Genomic DNA, 16,219 nt, shown 5'->3' on the forward strand with positions numbered 1-16,219 from the left:
TGCTATTTCTTTAATCGAAACATCAGAATTTTTGACGCTAAATTTTCAATCGGGAGGTTTGAGCAAAAGTAAACATCACTGGTTTCGAACTAGATACAACTTACTTGGACGAAATCAACTTGAAGAGCGTCGTTTTTCTTTTGATTCTGTAGAGCGCATGACTATTGAGGTCGAGGCCAAATCCTAAAACGTCTTCGAGCTCAGCTGGATCGTCTGGCATGGGACATGTCGGCAATGGGGTGGTCATAGGTTCAGAGGTTGTTGTTGGGACAGGAGAGGTAGTAGGCTCCGAAGTAGTTGTGGGGGGAGGAGTGGTCGTAGGCTGCGGGGTAGTTGTGGGGGGAGGAGTGGTAGTAGGCTCCGGGGTAGTTGTGGGGGGAGGGATGGTGGTAGGCTCCGGAGTAGTTGTGGGGGGTGGGGTGGTAGTAGGCTCCGAGGTAGTCGTAGGCGGTAGAGTAGTAGTAGCCTCCGACGTAGTCGTAGGGGGTGGGGTGGTGGTGGGTTCAGAGGTAGTTGTGGGGGCAGATGTCACAGGTTCAGATGTTGTTGTCGGGGGAAGCGTAGTGGATTCCTCAGTTGTGCTAGGTGGTTTGGTAGTCTCGGAAGGAGTACTTGGTGCTGGACTTGTCGTGGAGGAACCTGACAAAAAAAACACATTGTAGTCCTGTCTCAGCCACTGACGGTAAGCAAAACTAAAGAGGCGTTTATGAGCAACGTATCTCAAACCGGAGGTAATCATTTTGCATTAATGAGCAGTGGTTTTGTCCAAAGGTTTCGGGCAAAACGTTTCTTTAAGAGAAGAGACACCTGTCAACACAAACTTGGTAGCGTCAAAGAATATTCAAAGAAAGAAGGTCTCACTTTCGGTAGACGTGTGCATCCCTCAAAAACGCTCCTCACTGTCAAACTTGGCGCATAACTCATGATAAAAGACAAAATAATTCAAGAAAAATATCCAAAAACCCAAGGATTGTTAGAAGAACAAACGGGGCTAGCTATTTTTCAATCGTTCGAGGTTCGTGTTTTATTAAGTTTCAAGCACCGTGCTGAAGTGCTAATGAAGTATTCTTGCAATCCGACAAATTCAGTTTCAACAGTTTGGTGACTGACCTAGAAGATGGCACAGAATATAATTACTAGATCCCACTGGCTAACTGAGAGCATAATACCAAGCCACTATCAATGCTAAAGGAGCTGTGTCAGTGGGAGCTGCCACCAGGGTCATTATAAATTTCTGGGAAACTGCGCACCTACCCCTCCCCCTAAGCCAAAATTAAGGAGCTTAAGCAACAACGACGGCGACGGCTACCAAAACGTCACCTAAAAAGTGAATTCGCGTTGCCTCAAACTTTATCGCGCTTATTCCATCTCGTTTAATTCGCAAATGTTGGCAAATTTTTTTTGTAGTTGAATTCTAAAAGACTGTATCAAAGTTCAGGAAAAGAAAAAGAAAGTTTTTGTCTTGTGTTCACGTTGTAGTCGTGCATCGACGGCAAAGAAATGTACAAAAAAGGGTGAAAGGTTGTTGTTTGGCCAATCTAAACCTATTGCTTTTTTGCCGTCCTCGTTGCCGTCTCCGTCGTCGTTGCTTAAGATCCCTATTAACAATTACTTCTCAATTAAGGCAAAATGTTGGCTTAGGGGAGGGGTAGATGCGCAGTTTCCCAGAAATGTATAAAATAACTGCTCAGAACATGAATATAGACGGTATAAATAACACTGCAAATACAAAAGGAGAAACGCATGGACAAACTTGAAGAAGACTGAAACGGATTGCAATAGGACAATTGCACGATAACGATATTTGACTAAAACTACCAGAATTCATTTCGGTTTTGCTTTGTTATTTAAATTTGTCAATCCCGCTGAGGATTAAAGAACAATAGCCTTAATTTGCACAAGAAAAACAACAAACTCAAGGATTCTGGTAGTTGTAGTAAAATGACGTCATCGTGCAATTGTCCTATTGTACTTTTTCAAAACTTGTTAGGCTTACATTTGTTCAAAGTTCATTTTTGTAGTTTGTAACTTTGAAATACTGCTTGAGACACATTTTCGTTTGACATGAAGCTGTGCTTTTGGCTTGCATTTACGAATAATTTTGCAAGTGCTATAGCAATTAAGAAGGTGTAAGTGGTATTATTACAAAATGCCAGTAATCCTACGTCTAATCCTCTCTAGGCCTAAAGTTTCCGCATCTGACTGCCGAGTGTTGAGCACTTACCCAAATTACCAACAGGTGGTGGGGTTGTAGTTGACTTTAGTATAAATAGATCTGTTGGAATAGGTTCCGAGTAATCATCACCATCAAATGTGACTGATTCTCTCTTTACATTCTCCGCAAAATTAAACAGCCTGTAAAATAACATCAAAAGTGATCAGAATGCGTAATGTTTGGTGGCATAACATGAAAAGAGGCGTTATGTACTATCGATGATCTGCAGGGTTCAGTTTCTTGGTTAGGTCCTATGCTGCTGAATACCCTAGAATTCTGAAAACGAGAACGTTTTCCCACACAAAAACTCACACGTCTAGATAGCTTAGCGAAAGTTATTTATCTACCACAAGTGAAACTACATACAGCATGAGGCAATTTCACAAAAGACCAAAACATTTGATAATATTTTACAATATTAAGTAAAGACAATTCTGTCTAAATAGACAACTCGATTAGGAATACGCCTCCCTATCCCTAGAATGTAAACCTAGACTTTAACTCTCTATAAGGCGAACACCTCTCTAAACCGAACAGCTAGAGTTAGTCCCTGTCGTTCTTCCGCAGTCATTTTCTTTTACTCTCTACACGGCAGACACCTCCCTAAAATGGACACCTAAAGTTGGTTCTTGCTGTTGTTCAGTGATAATCTTTGACTCTCTACAAGGCAGACAGCTCCTGAAAACGGACACCTAGAGTGGTATCTGCTGTTCTTTTTTTTTTTACTCATGTATGGCGTACTCATGAGTGGACAGGGTTGCGATTGGGGTTGAGGTTTTACAACACCCTAAGAGAAGCTGAAAACAAAATCAAATGGAGGGAAAGGGTTGCTATGTCCGTGGCGCCCCAACGGTCGTCATGACTACGGGATAGGTGCAAGGGTGCAAGGTGCAAGGCATGTCGTATACCTGTCTAACATGGACACTTCAGTCCCAAAGGTGGTCGTCTTATAATTGACTGCTGCACTAGTAGTGGTTGGTTTGCATAATGTAAATAGTAATAATACAGTCAAATACGTACTCTCCCTTGGATGTCAAGTACTGGATCGATCCACCTTTCAGTGAATTGAGGATGACGGGGTTAAAGCCATCTGACGCAATGCGTTCAAAGCCAGCGGGTACTCCTCCAAGATACATCATCTCTGTCCTTGGGATGTACTGACCGGGCTGCCCGGATTTTAACTCATCATCAACAAAAAGCTTCATTCTTGGAAAAAAAAACGAAAGAAATCAATATGCCCTGAGACCATAAACCATATTTAAGCATGTGGTTTTGTTAGAGGGAGAAAGAAAGGGAGAAATTTCGAGGACGCGTGCGGGTTGTTTGTTAGAGGGAAGAAAGAAAGTTCGAGGACGCGTGCGCGTTGTTTGTTAGAGGGAAGGAAGAAATTTCGAGGACGCGTGCGCGTTGTTTGTTAGAGGGAAGGAAGAAATTTCGAGGACGCGTTCGCGTTATTTGTTGGAGGGAAGAAAGAAATCTCGAGGACGCGTGCGCGCTGTTTGTAAAAGGAAAGGAAGAAATTTCGAGGACGCGTGCGCGTTGTTTGTTAGAGGGAAGGAAGAAAGTTCGAGGACGCGTGCGCGTTGTTTGTTAGAGGGAAGGAAGAAAGTTCGAGGACGCGTGCGCGTTGTTTGTTAGAGGGAAGGAAGAAATTTCGAGGACGCGTTCGCGTTATTTGTTGGAGGGAAGAAAGAAATCTCGAGGACGCGTGCGCGCTGTTTGTAAAAGGGAAGGAAGAAATTTCGAGGACGCGTGCGCGTTGTTGGCGTTAGCGGGGCCCGCCATGCAGGCTATCCATTTTTCGATATCGCCAAGTGTTCAGTGGCCCCAGTATATTAACATTAGTGAGAATTTACTCGGCACTTTGAACCATCTTTAACGAGATAAATATTAAGCCTCCTCTCTCCTTCTTGTGTTCCTTTCGCGCGCTATATAAAAGTTATCCAAAACAATAAACCGGCGCCTGCCACGCGGTCTATTCATATTTCGATATTGCCAAGCTTCAGTGTAGAGAAAATCATTAATAAGAATGACCGAGACCAGGTTTTATTAGCCCGCGAGACTGGGCACCCAACCCAAACCCTTGTTTTCACTAAAACCGCTGGACGCCACATTCTGGTTGAGGTCATTGTCACCTAAAGTCTTCCCAATATATAGCGTTTTCCCATGACTTCAAGGCGGCCATATCGGTGTTCCAAACCAATAAAACGGCGGCCATATTGGTGTCCCAAACCAGTCCTGTGGGAGTTGAACTCTTTTCATATGTAAACGCTTTCTTTGGTGCAATAAATTTGCATAGATGCTGGTCACGCGAGTGAAAACGCTCTACACGCTACTTCCACATCTCCCGTAATGCAAACTTATTTGCCCCCCCCCCCCTCCCCGCCCCCCATAAATTTTGCATAAACTTTGTTTTTCATTTCTCCTAGGTATTACAGCCGTTCCAATAGAAATTGAAAACAATGCTTTTGCAAAATTTTGGGGGGCAAATTAGTTGCATCATGGGATTTGTGCAAGTGGGGTATATTAACATCAGTGAGAATGCACTTACGTTGCACCATCTTTAACAAGATAAACATTGTGCCAATTTCCGTCGTTATATGTGATATCAGTCTGTAATGTTAGGGGTTCATCATCTGTATTCACTTCCAACACCACCTTCCCATCGATCAGACCCAAGACAAAGGCATATGCCTCCTGAGATAAATCAAATATTATACATTATATCCCAACAATTGCATTCCTTTGATAGACTTAAAAGATAGAACTACTTTCCACCTGGTTAACATTGTCGAGTCAAGAGGTAGAATAAATGTAAATCACTACCTTAAAGGAGGCTTGAAAATACACTCTATTTACCAAAATATTTTGTGAAATTCTTCTTTTGTTTAAAAACCCCATCATTTACGCCTGGTCCTGCTTGTTCAAAAACTGGATAGCGTTATGCATTAATCACTACCTGTTGGATAGAGATTTATTTGGTGGATAGCATTATCCGCGCTATCCACCGGATAAATCTCTATCCAGTTGACAAGTACAAGGGAAACCAATCGTTCCGTCCACTGGGGAGAGATTGACCTCGTGGAAAGCACAATCCACCTATAGGACAATTTAGAACTGTTCGCAATTCTCCCGAGGTGACCGGATAACAACCACGCTTCTTCTTTAAGACCAGGCATTTAAACAGAGCCTCGGGCATTAAATCCAGAAAATATGGTAGTTATACTTGCTATACAAAATGACATACATCACCAGCCGCAGACTCTAGTAAAAGAAGACCATTTTGAGTAGTAGGAGGTACTTGAAAACTAAGGCCAATGTCAAAGCCTCTACGATTCTTCTTGATTGGCTTTTTTTGAAGAAAACTGCTGTTACTGAGGAATGTCACGTTCCAGGCAGGCTGAAAACAAAATAATGCCGGGTAAGTGTACAACACTGCAAAAAATTGGAAAATATATCTCGTTGTATATATTTAAGCCCTTCATTTTCCTTCCGCGGACACTTTGGACAGATAAGCTTGATTGAATGTACGTAGTAACAGTTTAATACTCTATAGAGAGCCTCTTAACTCTAAGGGTACTTCAGATCTGATGATAGCAGGTAACTCCCTGAATGAACAAATGAGTCTGCATGAAACCCTATGGTAAGACCATTAAAACCAACCTCTTCAGCACTATTTTCGCATAGTGCTATTTATTTAGTATGTGGTTTGTAACTTTTTAAGTCCGTGGAAGAAATCCTATGGTGTTACCATTCAAATGAAATCTCTCTGTCAATACTTTCAAAGGGTGCTATTTATTTTAAACCATATTACGAAACGAATTTTGAAAATTTTGTCAAAATTTGACTTTGGCCTCTTTTTGGGTTAACATGTCATCAATTGAGCAGTACTATGGGGAGGGCTAGCATTTTAAACTTCTTTTCCATCCTTTTCTCTTGAGTATTATACCATAGTTAAGAACTGCATCGCTTAGTGGAGGTGGGTGCCCGGGATGCCCAGGGGTTTCCACCTTTGGCACAGCCAGCCCCTAGACAGAGTTACGCCCCCATGGCTGGCAAACCCGGGCCCTCCAGCCATGAGCCCCCAAGCCAATGGAACCAGGCACCTGCCACACTGCTTAACAGTGGAAGAATACAGGGGGAAAGGGATGGGGGTAAAGAATGATCTAAAGGCTAAACGAAGAGAGTGGCTGCCAGGAAAACGTTGTGCTGAGCACATGGAGGTGATGCAACAAGGCTGACCGCGCTTGAGCCAAATGACTGACCGCTGACTATACCCGCGCTCCTAGTTGTTAACTGTGTTAAATAGATATTTATTTAACTTCATTTAAGGCGTATAATCTTGAGGGTATCAAGATTTATTACTTTAACCATCACAAGCTGGAAAATAGATCTACCTTAACATGACATCCAAAAATGGAGCCTGGCGATGGTTCAACTGCGATACGTCCTGGCTCCAGAATCATGTCTGACAAACACCCTTTGTAAAATGAGGATGTGCTGTAGAGAAAAGGAAAAAAATTGCGGTAAGTAAGATATATGACAGTTATTTTTATTTATTTTTAATTCCATGTTATTTGCCACATAATAATAGAAAATGAATTACAAATAACATAGGATAAGTAGAAAAAAGAAGTGGCGAGGACACCTAACAGAAACTATAGGAGCTTATGAGAGGTTAGACCTCCTCGAACTATGGGCTAGAGACGTTTACAACAATTGAAGAAAAGATGGCGTAAAGTCGAATATGAGAAGATTTAAGATCGGTATTCATATTTACTCAATAATTTAATCTTCAGGATATTCTTAAAGGAGGTAAGGGTTGAAAAAAGGCGAGAACGTCTAAGTGTTTGTTCGACAATACGGTAGACGGTAGGCCTGGGAATTTTTTGTATTGTAAGAGTAGAATTGATTGCTTTGGGAGAAATTGTTATTAAACCTTGGGGGTGAGAATGAATTTTTTGCAAGAATACATAAATTGGCCCAGTTGAAGCGAATGGATATCATTAAATTTTAGTATACCGTGTTCCTTAAAGATGGGGTCTGTGTGAGTATTGAAATGTGAAAGTTACCAATACCAAGGGGGAAAAACGATGCTCGTTGTTTTCAGCAGTGGCATGGGTCACCCAAGCGTAATATAACAGGGTTTGTATGCGAAGTTAAACAGCAAATGTGTGTGTTGGATCTAACTACCCAGCCAGACTTGGCGATTTTTAATACTATTAAATCATATTTAATGTAGTTAACGACTAGGAGCTATGGTCTCGGGTGTTTTTGGCATTCTTTGGTACCGCGTTGGTCGTCTGTAGCGTTGTGCGTGACTATGTTTGCGTTTGTAGCGTTTACCATTGTTCGTGAGCATGGGGGATGATTCCTGTCCAGCGGTATGTCGCTTTGGCGCATGCGGAGGTCACGTGCCTACGTTGTGTTTGCGTTGTACTCCAAGCTTTGTTAGCGTGGCGTGGCGTGGCGTTCCAGTAGCGTAGCGTTTCTCCTGGTTCCCCTTCCTCCCTCCGCTTTCTTTCTTATTTATTTATTTAGTTATTTATTCTTTCAGGGGTTGGTTCATTTTACTTCCACTGGGCTTCTGGCCTCAGTGTGACGGGTGCTATAGTGGGGGGCTTGGCGCGGGGGGACTCGTGGCTGGGTTGCGGGGTTGGTAGGCCTGTGGGTGTTCTTCCGCCTTAGGGTGTATTGTGGTTGCAGCCCCCTGGCCCATGGGCACCCAACCTCAACTTGCGACGCAGGCGTTAATAAACGAAAAATACTGGCAGCAACAGGAAAGGGTTAAGAACATATCTTACTTTCCAACAGCGACGTAAACAAATCGAAATACGCTCTCAAGGGAAAGATAAAATAAATGCAAGTTAATGTTAAATGTGGCTACATATCATTTAGGCAAAGTTAAACTCGAGCGAGCTGGCTAGCGGTCTTCTCCCACTTCAGTATGTGACCTACGGGGCTGCCCGCGGGGAATTGCAGGGCTCCTTGTGTACCCTTTTGCTAGTGTTGCTTTGCATTGTAGCTTTGCTTACTGATCGTAGCGGATCAATTTTTGCCTACTTGCGAATCATTGCGGATTCTTGCTCCCTCTCCTCCCCCCCCCCCCCCCCCCCCCTGCCTGGTGGTTTGGTAAGTATTTTCTGACGTAAGGATTCTCTTAGGTAAGTATCTCCACTGAATTTATTCAGTGTGACGGTGCCGGTTAGTGGCTGCTCTTGGGGTGGTCCCGCTTCCAGGGTTGCCATGGATACCTCCTCTCTGCTTATTGCATTTGGCCCCCTACTAACCTTTAAGGCACCTGCTCCCAAGCTCATCATTAGCGATGAGTTTAAATTGAAATAACTATGTAAAAACAAGCACTGACACAAACGAATTGTGCATTTTGAATACGCCATAACCAACCAGCAACCAGCTTCCAGAATTTCGCACAAATGTACGCTCTGTTGAGCGCAGACAAGCACGGGCTCATCAGTAGAAAAAAAATTGCTGAAAAGGTCGTCCTGACTACCACACGAAAACCAAGTAACACAGGAATCCCAAGATGATTCCAGGTTGCGTTCGACGGTAGGAAAACGCAATTAACATTGAATGTATTCAAAAGTACTTACACATTTTGAGGAATGGTGGTCCTGTTTTCTACACCTGCCCAGTAAATATACTTTGGATTTACGTATGAAAAGCGCCTTTCAACTGGATAGTAGTAAGCATTCTTTGCAAGTTCTTCTGTGTTTTTTTCGCTTCTAATTGTCAGTGTATATCTGAAACCTCGCTTATCGCTGTTCTTTTGCACTGTCACCTCTTCTCCTGTATCATACTGATTGGCTGACCGCACTTCCTTGTATCCATGTTTCATATTGTATTTGAAGATAAAGTACCCATTGGACAGCTCCATGGCTTGAAACCACGATGGGTTTGTTTCGTCGACAGCGATAACCAGTAACCCGTTTGATGATGTTGTTGTGAATTTGAAGTCCACTATGCTCATAGGATCAGTCGTTGCTGAATATGAACCTGACTTGAGATATCCTGTTCCAAAAAAGGTCCTTCTCTGACTGTCGGTGTCCTCCTTTGTTGCAGCAAATTGTGTTACACCGTCACGAGATGGACAGTGATTATCGTTTGTCTTAGTCTCACCACTGTCAGCTTTTCCAGTCTGAAAGACATCGCACATTACTAAATAATTCTGACAGTCAGCTTTTTTCTAATATCGACTTCTTTGGGACTAGCACCAAGTGTCCGTCTTAGACAGGTGTCAACGAAAAATACTGAACAACGGGGGCGAGGTGTTCCTTTTAGGGAGGTGTCCATCTTCAAAGAAAATGACTGAAGTGTCCGTTTTAGGGAGGTGTCTGCCTAACAGAGAGTCAAAGAAAGTGACTGAAGAGAAACAGACACCAATATTCTAGATGTTTGTTTCAGTGGGGGGGGGGGGGGGGAGCTGTCCACCTTATAGGGCGTAAAAAAATGACTGAAGAGCAACAAGCACCAATATTATAGGTTGTTGTTTTAGGAGGGGTATCCACGTTATAGAGAACGACTGAAGAAAAGCAAGGACCAACTCTTGCTGTCTATTTAGGGAGGTATCCGCCTTATAGAGAGTCAAAGAAAATTACTGAGGAACGGCAGGGACACTGTCCGTTTTAGGGAGGTGTCCACCTCACAGAGAGTCAAGACTGAAGAACAACAAGGATCAACTCTAGGAGTCCGTTTTAGAGAGTTGTCCACCTATGCGTGGATTATTTTGATGAATAATTGAAGTTTGGGATATCGCACAGACTTGAAACTTGGCCGAGAAGTTTATTATGTCTTAGTCTCTCATAATAAGCGTCTTTCTTGACATCATTCACAGAACGGTTTCGGATTTTGTTTGAAAGTAATATTCATCAGTAAAAGAAATGAAATGTTGATTCTTTATGGATGGATTTCACCGTCACACAGTTAAAAAAAAGAAATCTCCTTTGTTTAAAAAGGAGCTACCTAAACGAAATTACACATTTACGTTACATTGTCTACTGATGAGATCTACAAGGGGGATACTATATCACTTACCAACTCAATTCTCGTATGTAACTTTAATACTTACTTGGGCGGTCTGACTGAAGTTTGAATTCCAACTTCCGACTATGTGATTATTGATCTCCAGACCATCCACGCACCCAGTATAGTTGGTGGTGGTGGTGGTCACTTGCGGGGGAAGTCCCATCATCGTGGAAACACCACCCACTATTAGTTTGCTCTCATCGTTAAACATCATTTTGGGGTTTTTCATATACAGAGGTCTTGAAATGGAAACAGCATCAACTTGTTGGCCTTTATCATAATACGTCATGGACAACTTGGCATAATCGCCCGTTCTGTCGAGATAAAGAATGAAGTTTAGAGGTATGTTTCTCATCCAGTAACAAAAAGTACCGTATTTCCTCGAATAATAGCCAGGGGCGAATATTATTCTTTCCACACAAAAAGGGGGCGCTTATTCGAGGGAGAAGATTAGTTCAAATATTGCTCACTGGAAGTCGTGCCCTAAATATTTTGTTTTATTAACCAATTAAGCCAAAAATTGATCACATCAGATAAACTGAACAGGGGCTTTTTAAGTGTTCCAAATTTGGTTCCTTGATTAATTTTCAATGGCAATATCCTCGGCCTCCGGGCTTGAATTGTTACTAATCAGTTTAGCTGGATCAGGCTCCACTTTAACTGGACAGGGAGGGAATAAAAAAAGAGAAGATGGCGAGAGGGGTAAGGGGTGGGGGGCGATTATTCGAAGAAGGCGATTAATCGAGGGACAACAACAATAAAATACAACACAATACAATACCCTTTATTTAACGTGGTCAATGTTCTTAGCTAATTAGCTACTTTACAGACATGCCACGAAAAATAAATAAATAAACTAGAAATAATAATAGAAAGAGAAGATTTCTCATAAAAAAAACTATTATTCGAGGAAATACGGTAAGCTTGTAGGACGACTTATCCCAGGAGGTGCTCGTTAAGGTGACTCGACCCAGTTTTTTTTAGGGGTTACCATCCTACTTTGAAGCTCTCTGGTATCCCCACCTTTACTTTTATCCTAAGTCTAACACATAGAATGGATAACATATAGATCAATCTACAATATGACATAAAATTTTTGGCGACAACTCTTGATTTACCCAATAGAGGTCTGTAATTAGCAAAATGTGAATTCCAGTTCACCATCATTTTTACTGCCCAGTATCTGCTCACCGCATTATACTTACAATTATTTGTAACCTCTAATGGTGAATAACTTACATGCCCGCCTCAACTTTATACCAAAGATTCCCACTTGTGTCAATACGTTTATCCCCATCATAGAAATCATGAGATGTTCCTGAAGTGCAAATTTTCAGATGCGGTTGTTTGGCCAAAAGCTCCACAGCAATAAAGTCAGATTCACAATTATCAGACTGGCGCTTCTGACGATTGTTACTGGCATCATCAACGCCACCCATGTACAGCAGCAATCCATCTGGTTTTTCCGGTTTTGTGTACAGTTGAATATTGAGATTCCTGGTTTCTTTCAGAATAGCAGGTGGGGGTTCAGGTTCGTTAGTTGTGTTACCATCAAATCTCATAACAAGTGAAGTGGACCTGAGCAAGGTGTTTGCCAAGCTGAGCATGCCTTCAATGTCATCCAAGCGACGCTTTACTTCAACGTCTAACTCTTCAATAATCCTCTCATACCGTGTCTCTACAATCTTTACTTTGCCTTTAATGGACTTTGTCATATTTAAAGCATTTCTAACTTCCTCTTCTGTATCTGTTATGTTGTTGTTTGTTTCAACAACTGACTTTTTAAGATCAGAAAGACCAGTAAGCTTCTCCTGAAAAGAAAAATGGAAAAAAAAATGAAAAAAGAAATGAAAAAAATAAAAATAAAAAAGGGAGCGTTTTCACGTGACGTCATGTCCGCCATATTGGTATACCAAAACTATAAAACAGTGGTCATGTTGGTGTTCCAAACCAGTCATCGGGAAGTTGAACCTTCTTAGTTTATTTTCATGATGTATAATTCACAAGAATCTGTAACAAAGGATTTGTAACTTCATCTTAAGGGAAGTAAAGATCATTATTACCATTATTACGAAAACAGAGTAAATATCACGTTTTCTATAAAATAATGGTCTCTTGATACTGAGTAAAACAAGTCATCAGGTCGACGGATACAACACGTTTCTAGCTTTCTGATTGGCTGTACAACAGCCAATCAGAAAGCTAGGGTGGTTAACCTATCTGATGAACCTGATGATGGATACATATCTTTGGTGTGAAAAATTGACAGAAGACCAAAATAATTGTGTGCGAGAAACTCGAGAAGAAAACTGGGCCGAGTTAATTTTCGCAGACTTTTGGGACTTTTACTAGAGACCGGGAAAAAATTGGCCAACAGCGAACAGGGGCGGCTCCAGTAACGATCCCAGAAACACTTGCGGAACGCATTTCGGCTCCAGAAAACTGGGCCGAGTTAATTTTCGCAAAGACTTTTGGGACTTTAGCTAGAGACCGGAAAAAAAGGGGCCAATAGCGAACAGGGGCGGCTCCAGTAACGATCCCAGAAACTTTTGCGGAACGCATTTCGGCTCCAGTTTTCTCCTCCTTTCTTGAGTGGCGACTGCCAGACAATCTGCTCTAAGGCACTTATATCTTAAACTTTTTCCCACTAGCATTATAGAAGGAGCTATCCAAATAACAAACCATGTTCCGCGTGCAAAGAAAGTAGTGTCCGATAGCCCGAAGCGAGTGGATTTTGTCAGTGGGCTGGTGAATTCTGTTCTTAACTTGCCCGACGGGCAAGTGAAGTTTTTTGAGGAATTCAAATTACAGAAGAACTCTGAAATCAATCCTGCTCATCAAAATGTTTTTGGGGCTAGCTGAAATGACGTTTGGGCTAGTATATGCTAGCTTCAGCTTGCCCGAATGGCAAGCTTTAAAAATGACTTTCTTTGAACCCTGATGTTAAGGGGACCACCAATCATTCCGGCCATGGAGTGGCGATTCCTAGCTGTGTACGATACCTTTGACAAATTTCCATATTGTGATTAAGCATACCTCAATCTCCTCAGCTGTTTTGCGTGAAGTATCTGCTGAGTTCTTTGATTCCGTGGCATTGTCCTTGAGCTCACTGCCTCGGTTACCTAGTATTAGCATTTGATACAATAATGTAGTTAGCCGTTTGATCACAACATGTCTTGGTGTTTTATAATACACAACGATACCTCTACCAACGGCCACCACTACGCCAGGGACATGATACTTGATAGCAGCTAACAGCTCAAAATCTCTACACAAAGGCAATGACCAGACAGACCAGCATGTCATTATCAATCAATCAAGCAAGCAAGCATTCAATCAATCAATCAATCAATATCCCAAACCGCACATCTGCGCTTACAATATAATAGACAATCTCTCACATCAAACAGTGTACCTGCTCAAAATGTCTAGGGGGCTTGCAGACCACTCTCGAGACCCATTCACATACTTTCAATAGACGCATTTCAAATAGGCCTGGAGGCCTATTGAGTTAAGTTATTATGAATACCCGGCTCTAATAGTTTAAGTACCGAGCACAGAACAGGCAAGTGCATAAGATAAGGTTAACTAAAGTGGGCCAGCCGCCTTTGTTCAAAAGGTGGATAACGCTATCCACCGGATAAATCACAATCCAATGGATAGCACAAATGCTTTTCCTAATACTGACCCCCTGGATAGCGATTTATCCGGTGGATAGTGCTATCCAGTATTTGAACAAACGGAGCCTGGAAATTTGATTACGAAGAAAAAAATTGATACTCTATACAGGCATTTTGAACACTTGGAAAGAAAGAAACGGAGAAAAAGAACTACTAGATGGAATGGTAACATGAACGCAAAGAAAGAGAAAAGGGAGGAGACATTATTATCATCATCATCATCATCAGCATAATCAGCATCATTATCATTATCAACTATCATTACGATGGTTGTTGTACAAGGATATACAAGAGGCCATAAAGACGTACAAGGGCTGCACTTACCGATACGGCCAGCCATGTCATCAAATTCCTGGAAGTTTCCTTGTACACCGGTCAAGTCATTAGATACGTTTCTAATTTTAGCCCTGATAAGTTCCAGTCTTTTCTTGATGTCATCAAGGAGTTTGCTCAACTCATTATCGACTTTATCTTCTGTCTTTGAAGCTGTCTCTTTAAGGATAGAGCTGGTATTCTGAGATTTCACAGCCTGCCCGCTGACATTTTGGGCCTGCCGCACAGCAAGAGACACCTTATTTAATACTTAACCCTTTCACTGCCATCCCCAACCCCACTATCTGAACGCCTGCAACAGGCTATAAAGTTATCCTCCCTTTAAACTACGGAGGCCTTAAAAGGAACTGTGGCAAAATCGTAAGATGTGACCATTCATAAGAAATCTCGTAGGGGGTAATAACTATTATGGGTGGTAACATTTGTTTCCCCGTGCTTTACAAAATAGTATTTGCAATTTTGCTTTATTTTTTTTTTCTGACGGAGTGGGTGCACGTTAGATTTGTATATCAAAATACACTTTCTCGTTTCTTGTTCCAGAAGTTGTTCGAGTGCTAGAAGCATCCTTAGTTCTAATGAAGGGGACTATTACTGTTTGAGCAACTAAACTTTGCGGAGCTGCCCAACAATTGCAAAATATAGTTGCCGCATGAATGCGCCAAATCTGTCGTTTATCGGCCAAATCTTTGCAACACCGCATACCTCACAAAGAACGCAGTTTCTAAAATCACATAAATTACGCACTCCAAGGTTAATGCCAATGCAGCAAATTAATAAAATCGGGGGTCAATTTAGGTGTCTGGAAAACTGCCCAGCTACCCCTTCCCTAACCCAACATTTCGCGCTAAGTGAGAAGCAAGTGAAAATGTTGGCTTAGGGGAGGGGTAGGTGGGTGATTTTCCCGGGAAACCAAAATTGATCCAAAATCGGTACCTTATCTCTTGCATCCATGGCTATTTCCTCTGCTTCCTGTGCAATGGCAAGTGATTCATTTAATGCGTTGACTATGTCTGAATATCTCTTTGAAGCATTCACTGCTTTGCGGGCAAAGTCAATGTCTTTAAGAAGATCCTCCAGGTCATCAGCCTGCTTGCGCAGTTGTTCTGAATAATTGCTGGCCATGTTCACTGACGGCGTGAGCTCATCTAGAGCTTGGGATAGATTAGCAATTCTCTTGTTGACTTGGTCAATAAGGTCGTCTAGTTGTGGGGAACTCTCATTAAACGACTGAAAATATGGAGGAAAAAAACAGATAACAACCTCAACAGAACATCAGACGTACTCCTTAATTTGACAAAAAACATTAACGGCTGTTATGTGTTTTGCGATCATTAGCGGTGTGCGGGTCAATTTGAGGGAATCTGTTTTTAGGGTAAAAAACCATAAAGAGCATCCAGAGAGGAGGGAGGGTTGGAGGCAAAAAACAACTATAACTACTGCACGCAAAAGCCACTTGAGCAAAATGATTGACTCCTACGAAAGCGCTGTAAAATCAGAAACGCCCTGCTAAAAATCAAGACCGCCCCACTTACGAATAGTGGTGGAGACCGCTGGCCAGCATTGTCTCGTGTTAATGGAGTAAAACTGACTTGATTGCTATATTGGCAAATTTCTTCTACTCATAGTTGTCGTAAGTGGGTACCCTCCCCTTTCCAACACTGGTAATGACATCTACCTGAAAATTATTACTAGCATTCATCAGTTTACTGCTTGCGGAGTCGATCTCATCTTGCAGGTCCATCAGTGAACTGTCCACATCTTCCTTCTTGGTCATTGCCTCTGTAAGTGGTGTCTAAATATAACACACATCATAACAATAAGAAATGATAATTTTTTTTTCGTCGTCAATAAGATACTTAACAGGGTTAAACGTTACCATCACCATCATCATCATCATCATTATGAAGAATTGTGCAGATCTTAGAGAGTGAAAGCTGCCAATTATCAT

The 16,219-nt window shown here is 41.9% G+C and overlaps 1 protein-coding gene across 1 annotated transcript in view; it reads right to left on the reverse strand.

Moving 5' to 3' along the window:
* LOC140951832 (laminin subunit alpha-like) overlaps positions 1-16,219 on the reverse strand; it is an 86,688-nt gene that overhangs the window by 41,090 nt on the left and 29,379 nt on the right. Inside the window, exons 34-46 of the mRNA XM_073401184.1 lie at positions 15,947-16,063; positions 15,205-15,498; positions 14,263-14,488; positions 13,295-13,380; positions 11,498-12,069; positions 10,302-10,572; positions 8,827-9,371; positions 6,613-6,715; positions 5,463-5,615; positions 4,767-4,912; positions 3,236-3,421; positions 2,225-2,355; positions 105-639 (exon numbers count right to left, since the gene is read on the reverse strand). Of these exons, the coding sequence (XP_073257285.1) occupies positions 105-639; positions 2,225-2,355; positions 3,236-3,421; positions 4,767-4,912; positions 5,463-5,615; positions 6,613-6,715; positions 8,827-9,371; positions 10,302-10,572; positions 11,498-12,069; positions 13,295-13,380; positions 14,263-14,488; positions 15,205-15,498; positions 15,947-16,063 (3,365 nt within the window). The remainder of the gene's footprint in view (positions 1-104; positions 640-2,224; positions 2,356-3,235; positions 3,422-4,766; positions 4,913-5,462; positions 5,616-6,612; positions 6,716-8,826; positions 9,372-10,301; positions 10,573-11,497; positions 12,070-13,294; positions 13,381-14,262; positions 14,489-15,204; positions 15,499-15,946; positions 16,064-16,219) is intronic.

The sequence above is a fragment of the Porites lutea genome, chromosome 11 (genome assembly GCF_958299795.1).
Source record: "Porites lutea chromosome 11, jaPorLute2.1, whole genome shotgun sequence".
Classification (NCBI taxonomy): Eukaryota; Metazoa; Cnidaria; class Anthozoa; order Scleractinia; family Poritidae; genus Porites; species Porites lutea.